Genomic DNA, 14185 nt, shown 5'->3' with positions numbered 1-14185 from the left:
GCCCTCGCTGGACGGATGCTGATGATGTAGCGCCTTTCAGGAGAGCAGCCCAGTGACCTTGGAAACTGAGGAGTGATGGAGTGGCCGTGCTGCGCTGCCATTGGCTGGAGAGGGGTGGTGCTAACGCTGTGGGACCCCCGGTGGGTGTGGCTACAGACAAGAGAGGAAGCAGAACTGTGAAAGCAAATGCACTACATCAGAGAGAGTGGTGTCGTTTTGCAGGAACATACACATATTTTGTATATTGTAACTTTAAATGTCATTTAATATATACAATTAGTTCCTTGAAAGTTCCTCACTTATTTCCTCTTGTTCCTCTCAAAATAGACTTTTTTCTCTCTCCCTACGAAAACTACTGTGAAGCATGGTAGAGTGATGGTATCAAATGATAATTTTCAATATTTGAACAGTTAAAGCCATATGGAACAGCACTTTACACAATACAAATTTAAATAACATTTAATATTACAGTTTATATAATTTATTATATATTATATATTTTAATACGTATGTTATATATTATGTTATATATTATTGTTTTATATCAAAATATCAAGTTTATGGGTAACATTTCAACACTAAATCAAATAATTAGGCCTAACCATATAATACAGTAACAAGAATATCCTATTTTGTATTTTTATTATTTACTGCCATTAACCGTTGGATTATTATTATTATTATTATTATTAGTCACCTTGTTTTCGCATCATTAGACACCAAATCCTCTGTAAAACAGCACCGCAGGTGTGTATTAAAGGTGGAAGGTGCAGCCTTGATTTATTCGGTTACAACTGGCTCGTTCACAGGTAATTTCGTGTTACAACTCATTTAAATTTCATTTCGATTCGGACATGACCAAAAGAGAGGATGTCTGAGTGGATCAATTGTTACCTAATCAAAATAATCCGACCATTTTAACCACGTTAGACGCCTTCACGCCCATTCCCCATTGAGAGATACGCACCTGCTAAAGTACAAACATGATAGGCGGGCCTTATCGCGCTGACAGTGTAATCAGCCAATCAGAGCGACGTGGAGGCACGCCCTAGAACTCGTAAGTAAATAAAGTGTCATGTTACCGACGCTATTTGAGAGAGCTTTAAATAACGACATATGTTTAAGTAAATTATTATTTGGAGCAAAATTTGAAGAGTATGTTTAACATTTACTAGTCGTAAAAATAATGTTACAATGCAAATATAATATATATTAATATAACTATACATTCGTGTGTAAATAAGCATTTATACATAATATATAATAACATGTAATAAGAATATAAATATGATATTATTTTGTTTTACTTTTGATTCTTGGATGGAATTTTCATTTTAGATATAAAAAAGCAAACTAGTGGCTCATCAAACATTTGCATTAGTTTATGAAACCACCGGATGGCGACAAAGTTGCGCTTTACTTTTGATGCAACTAAACATAGGCTATTTATTCGTCTATTCCGCTTAATCGATCGAAACAAGAAAATCAGCTGATAAAAGGGTGTAGTTTCACTAATCATGACTAACCTACACCTAAATTATAACAGACTGAATGTTCACTAAAAAAAAAATGTTACGAAAAAAACACCAAAAAAATAATAATAATCAGAAGATATATAAAAAATGTAGGAAGAAATTATACATTTTCATTTATTTAATATTCTAATGCAAACAGTCTTCATAAAACGAATACATTGATAAAAAATAATAATAAACGAGTCTACTAAATAAATTAGTACATGGAACCAACTGTTCAGCTAAAACCACCCACCGGGCCTTTCATTTATTGTTTTGACATAAAAGAGCTACACGCATAACAATCTTGTCAACTCTTTTATTTTTGTTTTCATTGGAAAAACTGCCCTTATGTCACTGCAGATGATGCTGCGGTAGAGCTTTCTGAAACGATGACATCATCCCCCTAGCCTTGGCAGTGGAGCCGAACACACGAAACACACTCCATTTTGGCTCCACTCCAAAGTGAAACCTTATATCACATCCCTAATATTCTTAGAGCCAACATGGCGGACCGAGAGCGACGGTTTCCTGATTGTTAATTGCTTATGAAGGAAGTATGCCGTGAAGCCCTTTAACGAAAGAAATGCGCCCTCATTGGTTTCCACGGTGTTTACGGAGCGAGAGCCAATCATGTGTGCCCGCTGATCCAGGTGATATCCCTCCTACCAGTATCTCCGGAGTAGGTTTATTTTGGTTTACCCCCCGCTCCTGTGCCGCCGCCATTAGAGCCATTCACATCTGCAACAGAAATGGGAATTCCGGTGTTTAAAACCCACTAAAACCCGCTTTGATCCGAAGATCGCCGTGGCGCTTGGGGTTTCAGAGGAAGGGAGAGAAATAACATGGGTGTTCGGCCGCAGAATCGCTCTGCTGTTGCGGTAGATTTTCGGTGCTGAGCTGGATTTGGACCCGGATCGGATTGGGTTTCGGTAGGACAGACGTTCGGTTTGCAGAAGGGCGAACTCTGGAACGGTAGTGTTTGCAAACTGAAGTGTGGAGGGCAAAGACAGGTAAGGGTCTTGATATTTCTGTGGGGGAAAAAAATCACTGTAACACTATATGCAACAGGGCAAATTAATGCACCTTATTTTTTTAGTTTCCTAAAATGCTCGCGTATATATTTTTTTAGAAATATTTATTTATGTATTTATTTTTACATTTATTTGTCATTTAAGGAAGTGAAATTGTCAATAGTCCGTGTACATTCTGAACAGAAGTAGCTGTTTGTGTTTATTTACAGTGCAGATACAAACACCGGAGCTCTTTTATGGTGTTGTTGTAGTTCGGCTAAAATCGACACCTTGGTGTGGAATTCCGAAGCGAGCCGAGAGTGTTTACAGTGTATCAGCGCAGAGCTTGTGCTGGATACATTTGAGCTGTATACATTTGAACTTTATACATTATAGCGGCTGAAATGCTTTCACATTCCATTTCCAGCGCCCGTTATAGAAACACTCCTCTCACCGTTATAGCCCGGTTTCCAGTCGTGTAAGAGGAGGTATGTGTCAAAACCTACCGAGATATCTAAACGGCATTTTTGCGTTGTCAGAGGCGCGTCCAGCAGTTTGACAGCTCACTATCCAAACTGACAGATGATGACCCTTCAAAACATTGAACCCTGCTTTCGGAAGGCAAAACCTATATTGTCTTAAATTTTTTAATGTTTATGATATAAAATGTGAGGTATAAAAAGTATAGTATCAGATGGTGATACCATGGTACTGAGTGATTATCATATATATTATGTACCAAACAAAATATATGATTCTTCAAACTAATGGTTTGTTTTTGATTATTGATTAATTTGTCTTCAGAAACAGTTTTTTTATTATTATTTTTATTCTATATATATATATATATATATATATATATATATATATATATATATATATATATATATATATATATATATATATATATATATATATATATATATATATATATATATATATATATATATATATATATATATATATATATATATATATATATATATATATATATATATATATATATATATATATATATATATATATATATATATATATATACATGTACCATGGTATTCTTTGACATACTTTGAAATGTCGTGTAAATTCTGTGGTATGTGTATGTGAATCATTCAGTACCGCATTATTACCATCTTTATCATAGTACCATGTTACCACCATAGTCAGGGAAATCTAGGCCATCATGAAAAAAATCGTCGCTTTTTTTAAACAAATGTTAATAACCAAAATCTAGTCCAATAACCAAATGAGAGTGTAGGAATGTAGGTCAAAGATGTGACCGTTTGCCCCAGTGAGCAGGATGCATCTCTGTCGTTGCCCACCTCTTTGGACTGTCAGGAATAATCCAGAGTCCTGAACAAGTTATGGCTTAAAAAGCCATCCAGAATAAATTGTATTGTGCGTTTTTATTACAGTAGCAAATGGAAAGATTAAGATCATTCACAAAGAGGGAGAAACATGTGAATGAAAAGACATAACAAAGAGATTTGTGTATGTTACTGTATAAAGAGACATGGAGAAAAGCACAGAATATGCATGCACTGTCACGTATTCTATCAGGACTCCTTGTGATTTGTGCTGATTTCAATGCTATGTTGATCTTGTCAACCCTTTAAACTTTATGCTTTTTGTCATCATTATTTTAATCAAGTGTGTATGGTAATTTATAAATAGTCCAAGCCAGTTAAAAAGGAAACTGCAATGCATTGATTGGTATCAGATGGTAATGCAGTGGTATTTTTGTATTTACCATAGTACTTAAGTGATCACCATATTCTTATGCTATGATATTTACCTGGTACTTCAGAAAAACTATTGTTTTAAATTGTAAGTGACTGTATTACAGTGGCATCCAAAAAAAAATTAAGGTCACACTGAAAATCTTGAATTTAGGATTTTGACAATTAAAGAAAATGGTAAATGTAAAAAATAGCCTGCACTATTTCTAGGTCACTAATCAAATGTAAGCACATTTGTGACATCGACCATGCAAGTCATTTGTACAAAAGGTCCATTGAAGCACAAGATGCTCTTGGAACATTCTCAAACCTTGCTGCATTACATGAATCATCAGGTTTTCCCTCAACTTGTGGATTAAATCAAATTATAGCAAAAGGGGACAAGCCAAATAGTGTTCTAAAATTCAATCAAAGTTTTAAATTAAGTTTAAGTTTAGGGTCGGTACGATTAAAGTTAAAAAGAATAGTATTGTGAAATATTATTAGAATTGAAAAGGAATATTTTCTATTTGAATATATTGTAAAATGTAATTTATTCCCGTGATGCAAAGCTGAATTTTCAGCATCATTACTCCAGTCTTCAGTGTCACATGATCCTTCAGAAATCATTCTAATATGCTGATTTGCTGCTCGAATAACATTTATTGTTATCATTGTTGAAAACAGTTGTGCTGCTTAATATTTTTGTGGAAACCATGATGCAGTTTTTTCAAGACTGATGACTAGAAGGAAAAACACCAGTTATTTAAAAAATATATGTTTTTGGAATATTACAAATGTCTTTACTGTCACTTTTGATTACTTTAATATGTCCTTGCGGAATAAAAGTATTAATTTATAAAAAATAAAAAAAATACTTTAAAAAATGGCATTATATTGATCATATGCTTATCTATTTAAAAAAAATATATATATAGAATTTGTAACAATGTAGAAGTTTTTACTTATTGACTCCAAACTTGTTTTTTTTTTTTTTACATATTATATTTATTTTAATATTTTTGGAATGAAAAATGGTAATAGTTTAGAGTAATTTTACTCTGAGACCTTTGGATCCCACTGTTTATCAACATAATTTCTATTGTCAAACCACATAGCTCTTTCCCCAGCAAGAACTAAACTTTGCCTGTCTGTGACTATTGCAGGAGAAGCTGGAGGCGCTGTGAGCGTGAGAGAGTGAAAGCAGGTGAAAAACGGAGGACTGGCGGGAGGGAGGGAGGGGGGCGATCAGCTGCGGTGACCGGCGCGAGCGAGGATGACAGATTTTGGCTTGAAGTGGAGCTGCGAGTACTGCACCTACGAGAACTGGCCGTCCGCCATCAAATGCACCATGTGCCGGGCCCAAAGGCACAACGCGCCCATCATCACCGAGGAACCCTTCAAGAGCAGCTCCAGCCTGGACCCGCAGCTCTGCACCTCCCAGCTCATCTGCCCTGACTCCAGCGCCCGGCCTCGGGTGCGGATCACCGACGAGCTGCCCGAGACCAGCAGCAAATGGTCCTGCCACATATGCACCTATCTGAACTGGCCCCGTGCAATCCGCTGCACGCAGTGCCTCACTCAGAGGCAGCAGGGCTCCCAACACGGCCCGCTCAGTCCGTCTGAAGCCCCACAGACCTCGGACTCGGGGTCCAGATCTACTCCGGTCACCTCGGATCCGTGCGAGGAGTATAACGATCGGAATCGGCTCAACATGCACGTGCAGCGTTGGCCGTGCTCGGCTTGCACCTATGAGAACTGGCCAAAGAGTCTGAGGTGTGTGGTTTGTGACCACCCTAAACCCAGCGTTTCGCCCGAGGCGCCTCAGCAGGATTCGGAGGCGGAGAGTGCCACGTCCCCGTCGATAGTGAATGAGCAGGAGCGGGATAACCTGAGGACAGCGGGGGGAGGGGGGGTGAGCAGGGGGAGGCAGAGGAAACTCTCTCCACCTACGTGTAAAGGACAGGCGGAGGTAAAGATCGAGCTGGCGTCGGGAGCGGTGGGCAGCGATAATGAGCAGGAGGCGGACTTTAAAAAACTCAAACAGATCCGGAACAGGATGCGGAGAAGCGACTGGCTCTTCCTGAACGCCTGCGCTGGTGAGAAATGAACCCCATTAGTGCCAGATACAGTTTCCCCAAAATGTATTTGGACACTTAAAATGCATTTTGAAAATGCCATTGCATTAGATTGAGTGTCTGTAATATCTGCGCTCAGATGCTGCAGGAACTTTTCTCCTCACTAACTTTACATCCGTTTTGCTTAATGTCTTTTAGTCAGCTGGTGTTTTGGTGATTTTTTTTCTTTTTTTTTTGTGGATGTATGAAGTCAGTAGCTGAGTGTAGTTCATCCCATTAACTAAGAACATGTTCAGATACTTAAAACATTTTTTTTATATATGTTAAACCTAACAAACATCTTTATGTGAAATGTTTTGCTTCATACACTGCCGTTCAAAAGGTTGGGGTTGGTAAGATGTTTTTATTGTTTTTTTGTTTTTTTTTAAGAAATCTCTTATGCTCACCAAGGCTGCATTTGTTTGATCAGAAATATAGCACACACAAAAAAAAGAGTAATATTGTTAAATATTACAATTTAATAGAACTGTTTTCTATTGTAATATATTTTTAAATTAAGTTTATTCATTTGATACAAAGCTGAATTTTCAGCATCATTACTCCAGTCTTCAGTGTCACAGGATCCTTCAGAAATCATTCTAATATGCTGATTTTCTACTCAAGAAGCAATTCTTATTATTTTTTCGATGTTGAAAACAGTTCATATTGTTTGTGGTACTTTTTTCAGGAATTTCAAATAGAAAGTTTAAAAGAACAGCATTTATTTAAAATCTTTTGTAATATTATAAATGTTTACTGTTACTTTTAGTCAGTTTAATGTGTCCTTGCTGAATAAAAGTATTAATTTATAAGTCAAACCCCCAAACTTTTGAACAGAAGTGCACATATACCAAATTTTTTATTCAAAAAAAATAAATAAATATCACATTTCTTAAATGCATTGGCATTATGGTAACACTTTACAACAAGATCGAATTTCTGAACAATAATCCAATAGCTAACATATTTAATAGTCTTTGAAAATTTTAAATAATAAAAATACAGTTGTCCATGTTAATGCATTAAGTAATGTTAACACATAACTTTTGATTTTAAAAAGTAGTTAAATGAGCAATAACTATGATTAATTAATTCTCTATAAGTATTTTTCATTGTTAAAGGTAGTTAATGATAACTAATGTAGTTTACTAGTGTTGACCTTGTTGTAAAGTGTTACGTAAATTATCAGTTGTGACTAAGTGTACACATCATTTTTGGGACTTTGTACAATATCTTCTCCCTTTGGCTCACTATTTGATTGGCATGTTTTACTGCGATGTGAAGCTGAAATTCAAAGCTGAATCTTTTGATATCAGCTGGTATCAAACCTTTATTTTCATCACTAAGCCTGTGGGAGACAGTTTGCATGCGCATGGTTTGATGCAAACTGACAGATTTTGTCTCGTGGGCTTTGCTACTAGGGAACACTTCTGTTAGCACTCTGCTTTCCTGCATCAGAGTATGAAATCATTGATCTCTAAAGCAGCGTCACTGTCTTCTGGGAAATACCTATAGCTCCTATAGGTCTGATGGGAATTGAATTTGAAATTTATACTGCAACTTCAAAGAGTTGTGAGCGAGGAAGTCAACCCACTCATATGCAACGCACACTTTCATCAGGTGTAGTGGAGGGGGATCTGGCCGCCGTGGAGGCATACAAGTCATCCGCCGGTGATATCGCACGTCAGCTGACCGCAGACGAGGTGCGGATTCTCAACCGTCCATCTGCGTTCGATGCTGGTTTTACTCTGGTGCATCTGGCCATCCGCTTCCAAAGACAAGACATGCTCGCGGTGCTGCTCACGGAGGTCAGAGTTTTTACATGCGTAGACGGAGAGAAGTCGTTTCACAGTGTGATATTGTAAAATGATTCTATATTTATGAATGTACTTCAGGTGTCTCAGCAGACGGCGAAGTGTATACCAGCTCTGGTGTGTCCTGAGTTAACAGAACAGATCCGCAGAGAGGTGGCGGCAGCACTTCACAGGCGTAAAGGAGAGTTTCCCTGTAACTTCTTCACTGACCTCGTCACCTTCACATTACCAGCAGGTGATCACTCACATTTTCTAAAGACAAACATTTCCCTTCTGCCGCAGGTTCTCACGTATTCACACCACATGAGTCACAAAAACCTATTCCAAGTGGGCCGATTGTCTGTGATATTTCAACCAGGGTTATTAAAGTTAACTAAAACTGAAACCATGAAACAATTTCTGTTTCTTGAAATAAAATAAACTTTAGCTAAATTAAAATAAAAGTTATAAAATAAAAAAGAAAAGAAAATACTAATGATACTAAAATAACGTTTACCTTCAAATCCACTTAAGATGTTAATCAAGATGTTGATCTTGCTACCAGAAGCATTGCAATTTAGTTCTTCATTATGCAGGGATATATCATACTAAATTAAATAAATAAATATATATATAATGAAATGATTAAATAAACCACAGAAGCCGTAGAATGAAATGTAAATATAACATCAAATAAGTCTTAAAATGTAAAACATCATGGAATATGAATTGAAATACACCTTGACATAAAATATGACGGACAACATAAAATATCATGAAATAACTGAATACATCATGAAATGTTGCAACCAATAAATATAAACATAGTGAAAAGCAATGTTGTTTTAGTATCTTTGAGATATTATAATTATTTTTATTGTTATTTTTAATTAGTTTATAATTATATTTTCTGTTTTCATTTTAATTTTAATTTAGGTTAAAGCTGTCACTTTTATTTATTTTTTTTTTAATGTCTATACTTTTTTTTTTTTTATATATATATACATTTTTATTTCAGTCTTAGTTATCTTAGTACATCATGTTAAACTAAATAAGAAATGTCCGTTGGCAAATAGCAGATTTTTTAAATATTTCATTTTATTTCAAATAATTAACATTTTTTATGGTTTTAGTTAACTATAATAACCCTCATGAAAGTGAGTATACATAAATAAATAGGGTGTGAAATGTATTTATGCAAAAAGTGACCTAAAATATGACGTGATGTATACCTTGTAATGAACATTGTGTAAAAGTGGAAGAAAAATCCATAATGTGTCCCATTTTTGTTTTTCTTTTGTAGATATTGAAGACCTTCCCCCAAATGTTCAAGAAAAACTCTTCGACGAGGTCCTGGATCGAGATGTACAAAAAGGTAACGTGATGTTTTAGCATTTATTTTATGCTTTAAACCAGAAAATAATGAGCAGCACATTAAAACACTAGTTCCTCAACTAGTTCTACTTCAGGACAATGGATATTTTGATGGTAAACTGTGGTCGGCACAACGTTGGCCTTGTTTGCAAGTAAACCCGTATTTAATGCATAGGGGTTGTATTTTCTTTTACCTTGCATAATTGTGTTCATAGTTTTGAAAAATGTCACTGAACCTGTCCACATTGACATCTAATATAACTAACTTCTACCAAGTTAACAGTAAAATTGTGCCAAGTTTAGGGGCACAGGCTTTGAAATCAACATCAAAAGATATGGGAGGCATTTTGTCCCACCTTTTAAAAATTAATCAGCCTATTTGATTTTGCAGTCCCAATTATACAGTTAGTTGAATTTTGTTATTTGCATTTAGTATCAGAACAAGCCCATGGCCTGTTTTTGGGTCGTGACCCACCAGTTGAGAAGAATCTGATCTAGAAAATGCCTTAGCTGGTCTATTTCTGTTGCATCCCTGAAGAGCAGCGTGCAGCTAGCAGTAACAAAATTTATCACTGGATGTGCAAAGAAACGCATTGAGAAACTGATTTATTGTGGTGTTCAGAGCTGGAAGAGGAGTCTCCCATCATTAACTGGTCTCTGGACCTGGGCACGCGTCTGGACAGCCGGCTGTATGCTCTGTGGAACCGAACCGCTGGAGATTGCCTTCTGGATTCAGTGTTACAGGCCACATGGGGGATTTACGACAAAGACTCTGTCCTGAGAAAAAGCCTCAACGATAGCTTGCACGACTGCTCTCACTGGTAAGACTGGACATTAATAGAATAAAACGTGAATTTTGAGATTTACAGTTGAAGACAAAATTATTAGCCCCCTATAAAATATTTCATTATTTTTTTAAATTATTCCCAAGTGCTCTTTGAGAAGATTTTTTCAACACAGCATTTCTAAACAATAGTTTATTTAGGAAGCTTGGAATGTTTGTAATATAAATAGAAACAAAATTATAACCAAGAAAAAAAAAGTCTACAGGTCAAAATTATTAGCCCTCTGATGTTAATAGTCAATGGTGTATCCCTTTTGCTTGATAACAGCCTTTAGTCTTTTGTTGTAGTTCTCAACAAGTTTCAGGCATGTCTCCTGAGGAGTCGCAGTCCATTCCTCCTTAGCTAATCTCTCAAGCTCCTCCAGATTTGTTGGTCTCCTGGCATGGACTTTGGCCTTCAGTGTGCCCCACAGATTTTCTATTGGATTCAAGTCTGGGCTTTGTGCAGGCCAGTCAAGGACGTTCACTTTGCTCATTTGGAGGTAGTTCTACACCAGAAATGAGGTATGCTTTGAGTCGCTATCATGCTGGAAGACAAAACGTCGACCCAAACCATCTTTTGTTGCCTAAGGGTTGTCTTTTAAAATCTTCTCGTAGTCTTCCATTTTCATGATTCCTTTGACCCTGATGAGATTCCCAGTTCCAAACGCTCTGAAACATCCCCACAGCGTTATACTCCCACTGCCATGTTTCACTCTGGAGACAGTGTCCTTTGAGTTGAGCACCTGTCCCTTCTTACTCCAAACATAGGCAACATCTCTATGGCCAAAGAGCTCTACTTTTGTCTCATCTGACCAAAGGACACGTTTCTAGTATACATAGTTTTCTCTAGGTTGTCCTTCAAACTTCAGTCTAGCTTGGCGGTGTCTCTTCTTCAGAAGAGGAGTTTTTCTTGGTCGGCATCCTCGCAGTCCATTCCTGTCCGGGCCTCTAGTGTCCGTCTTCGTTGAGATATCAATCCCAGACTTGGCTAAATCATTCACTAGTGTCTTGGTAGTTGTTCTTGGGTCTTTAGAAACCTCTCTCACTATTTGTTTTTATAAAGTTTTTGAAATCTTTCACTTCGTGCCTCTTTTCTCCACTGTGTGGGTCTCTTCAAACTTCTTGATAATACTTCTCACAGCTGTTCTTGACACTTGAAAACGCTTTGATAAATGTGTATATGCTTCTCCTTCTTTGTGATCATTAACAATTCTTTTTCTCAAGTCTAAATTCATTTTTTTTGTCTTTGCCATGATGACAGTGCATATTATTTTACTAGGTGTTTTGAAAGATACTAATCCTCAGTTTACAGTGCAATTTAAAGGCTTGGAGGATTAATAGGTTAATTAGGCAAGTTAGGTTAGTTAGACAAGTCATTGGACAACAGTGGTTTGTTCCATAGCCAATCAAACAGATCATTTCTTAAAAGGGGGCTAATAAAATTGACCTTAGCTATTTTTTTTTTTTTTTTAAATAATTATTTTATTCCCGGCAAATTTAAATAAATAAGGCTTTCTCCAGATTAAAAATATAATAAGAAATACTGTGTTAAAATTCCCTTGCTCTGTTAAACATCACTTGGGAAATATCTGAACTGAAATTTCATAGGGGGGCTAATAATTTTGTCTTCAACTGTATATAATAGTATTTAGATACTATTAAGAGTTTTTATTAATACTTTGAATTCATTTTTATTTTAATATATATATTAATTTAGGTTAAACTTTTATTAATTTTGTGTTTTGCCATTTCTATTCATTTCTAAGTATATTTGTATCGTTTTTATTCATTTTAATTTCAGTTTTAGTTTGTTATTTTAGTACATCAAGTTAACTAAACAAGCTAACTCAAGTTCACAAACTAAATGAAAATGTTACATTGGCAACTAGCTGAAATAAGATCATTTTCAGTTTATTTTATTTCAAGTAATGAAAGGTTTTTTCATGGGTTCTGCAGGTCTTAAAAAGGTCTTAATTAGTCTTAGTTTTGAATTCTTAATGTTTTCACAAATTAAGGCCTTGAAAGGCTTAAATTGGAGCTGAAAGCCCTAAATTCATAAAGACATGGCATTAAATGTTGCATGCACTGCAAAAAAATTTATATCTTCCCAAGTATTTTTATTTTGTTTTACGATACAAATATCTAAACATTCTTAAATCGAGATACATTTACTTGAGATGCAAATTAAATATGTCTTAAGTCTTGTTTTCTAAAAAATTGAACAAAATTAAATGAGTTTATGCTTTAAAGAAGAACAAGTATCTCTCAATGGGGTGTTTTTTCCTTTGAATTAAGCTGATTTGTCTGAGGCCGTTGGCAGATATTTTTTCTTGTTTTAATCATAAACTCGCTTCATTTTGATCAATTTCTCATAAAACTAGACCAGTTCTTTTGCTTCTCAAGTAAATGTATCTTGATTGAAGAATCTTTAGACATTTGAACTGTAAAACAAGACAAAAATACTGAGGAAGAACAACACTTTTGCAGTGTGAACAGAAGTTACAGTATAAGTTGTTATTATAATTTACTGTTTGGGAGAGCAGATGTATTCAAGGCATAAGCTTCTTATTTTTTTGTAAAATAAATTAAAAAGTAATGGAGATCTGTTGGAAGTTGTATTTTCAAACTTTAAAGTGATGCTAACTCAAGACATTTACATTTAGAGACTTTATTGGTGTATTGTCTTCCATTCAATTTATTCTTTGCTTGGTCTTAAAAAGGTCATACAAATTCTTATATTTACCTTCATAAAAGTTTAGTTAACTGTAATGACCCTGAGTCATGTTAACTACCCAGAACACGCTAGTATTGTTTTGCAAAGGTGGCACCGCACGTTTTCTTCAGCAGATCTAGTCATTATTGTTATCTTTGCCTAATTGCATCTGGGTTTATTCACATCAGTGTAATTGCATCTGTGTATTTTATCACAGATATAATGTGTGTGTTTTCCAGGTTCTACACGCGCTGGAAAGAGTGGGAGTCCTGGTATTCCCAGAGCTTTGGTTTGCATTTTTCTCTACGGGAGGAGCAGTGGCAGGAGGACTGGGCCTTTATACTGTCATTAGCCAGTCAGGTAAGCAACCAGATGAGAAAACATTCGGATCTCACCACCTACTGAAATAGCTGCAGTTGACTCATACAGAAACACACATGCAGACACACATCCCACCCGAGAGGATGAGGGCTGAACAGATGTCTGAGCAATGAGCACTTTTTATAGCACCGTTTCCATTAGTTGGTTGTTTCCATACAGATCTATAAAAGATTTTGACAGTTTCATTGTGCGTAAAGTCAACATGGCATCAAAACTGACTATATTTACTTTCATAAAATTTGTTTTCAGAAAAGATTTTTATTGTGAATGATTCATCAGTGCGTGTTATTCCAAAGAAACAAAATTATTTTCTTCATATGCTTTTATCAAGATGTAACCATTTACTCCAACTCTAAACAGTTTTTCTTTTTGGCTGCTTTGAATGGATCATTGAATATCAATATGTGACCCTGGAGCACAAAACCAGTCTTAAGTCGCTGGGGTATATTTTTAGCAATAGCCAAAAAAACATTGTATGGGTCAAAATTATAGATTTTTCTTTTATGCCAAAAATCATTAGGACATTAAGTAAAGATCATGTTCCTTGAAGATATTTTGTAAATTTCCTACTGTAAATATATCAAAACTTCATTTTTGATTAGTAATATGCATTGCTAAGGACTTCATTTGGATAACTTTAAAGGCGATTTTCTCAATATGATTTCAGATGACGTATAAAAGTCAATTTCAAAAAATTGACCCTTATGACTGGTTTTGTGGTCCAGGGTCACATATG

At 35.7% G+C, this 14185-nt stretch overlaps 1 protein-coding gene across 1 annotated transcript in view; it reads left to right on the top strand.

Moving 5' to 3' along the window:
* Positions 1 to 2142: 2142 nt before the first annotated feature.
* Positions 2143 to 14185, top strand: part of LOC107665111 (ubiquitin thioesterase zranb1-B-like) — a 17903-nt gene continuing 5860 nt past the window's right edge. The window contains exons 1-7 of the mRNA XM_016455868.1: positions 2143 to 2527; positions 5412 to 6344; positions 7983 to 8170; positions 8258 to 8411; positions 9459 to 9530; positions 10152 to 10350; positions 13308 to 13428. Coding sequence (XP_016311354.1) covers positions 5522 to 6344; positions 7983 to 8170; positions 8258 to 8411; positions 9459 to 9530; positions 10152 to 10350; positions 13308 to 13428 — 1557 coding nt within the window. The 5' untranslated portion in view covers positions 2143 to 2527; positions 5412 to 5521. The remainder of the gene's footprint in view (positions 2528 to 5411; positions 6345 to 7982; positions 8171 to 8257; positions 8412 to 9458; positions 9531 to 10151; positions 10351 to 13307; positions 13429 to 14185) is intronic.

This window comes from Sinocyclocheilus anshuiensis, unplaced genomic scaffold (genome assembly GCF_001515605.1).
Source record: "Sinocyclocheilus anshuiensis isolate Anshui unplaced genomic scaffold, SAMN03320099.WGS_v1.1 scaffold575, whole genome shotgun sequence".
NCBI classification, from domain to species: Eukaryota; Metazoa; Chordata; class Actinopteri; order Cypriniformes; family Cyprinidae; genus Sinocyclocheilus; species Sinocyclocheilus anshuiensis.
This window is presented reverse-complemented; position numbering and strand designations above follow the sequence as displayed.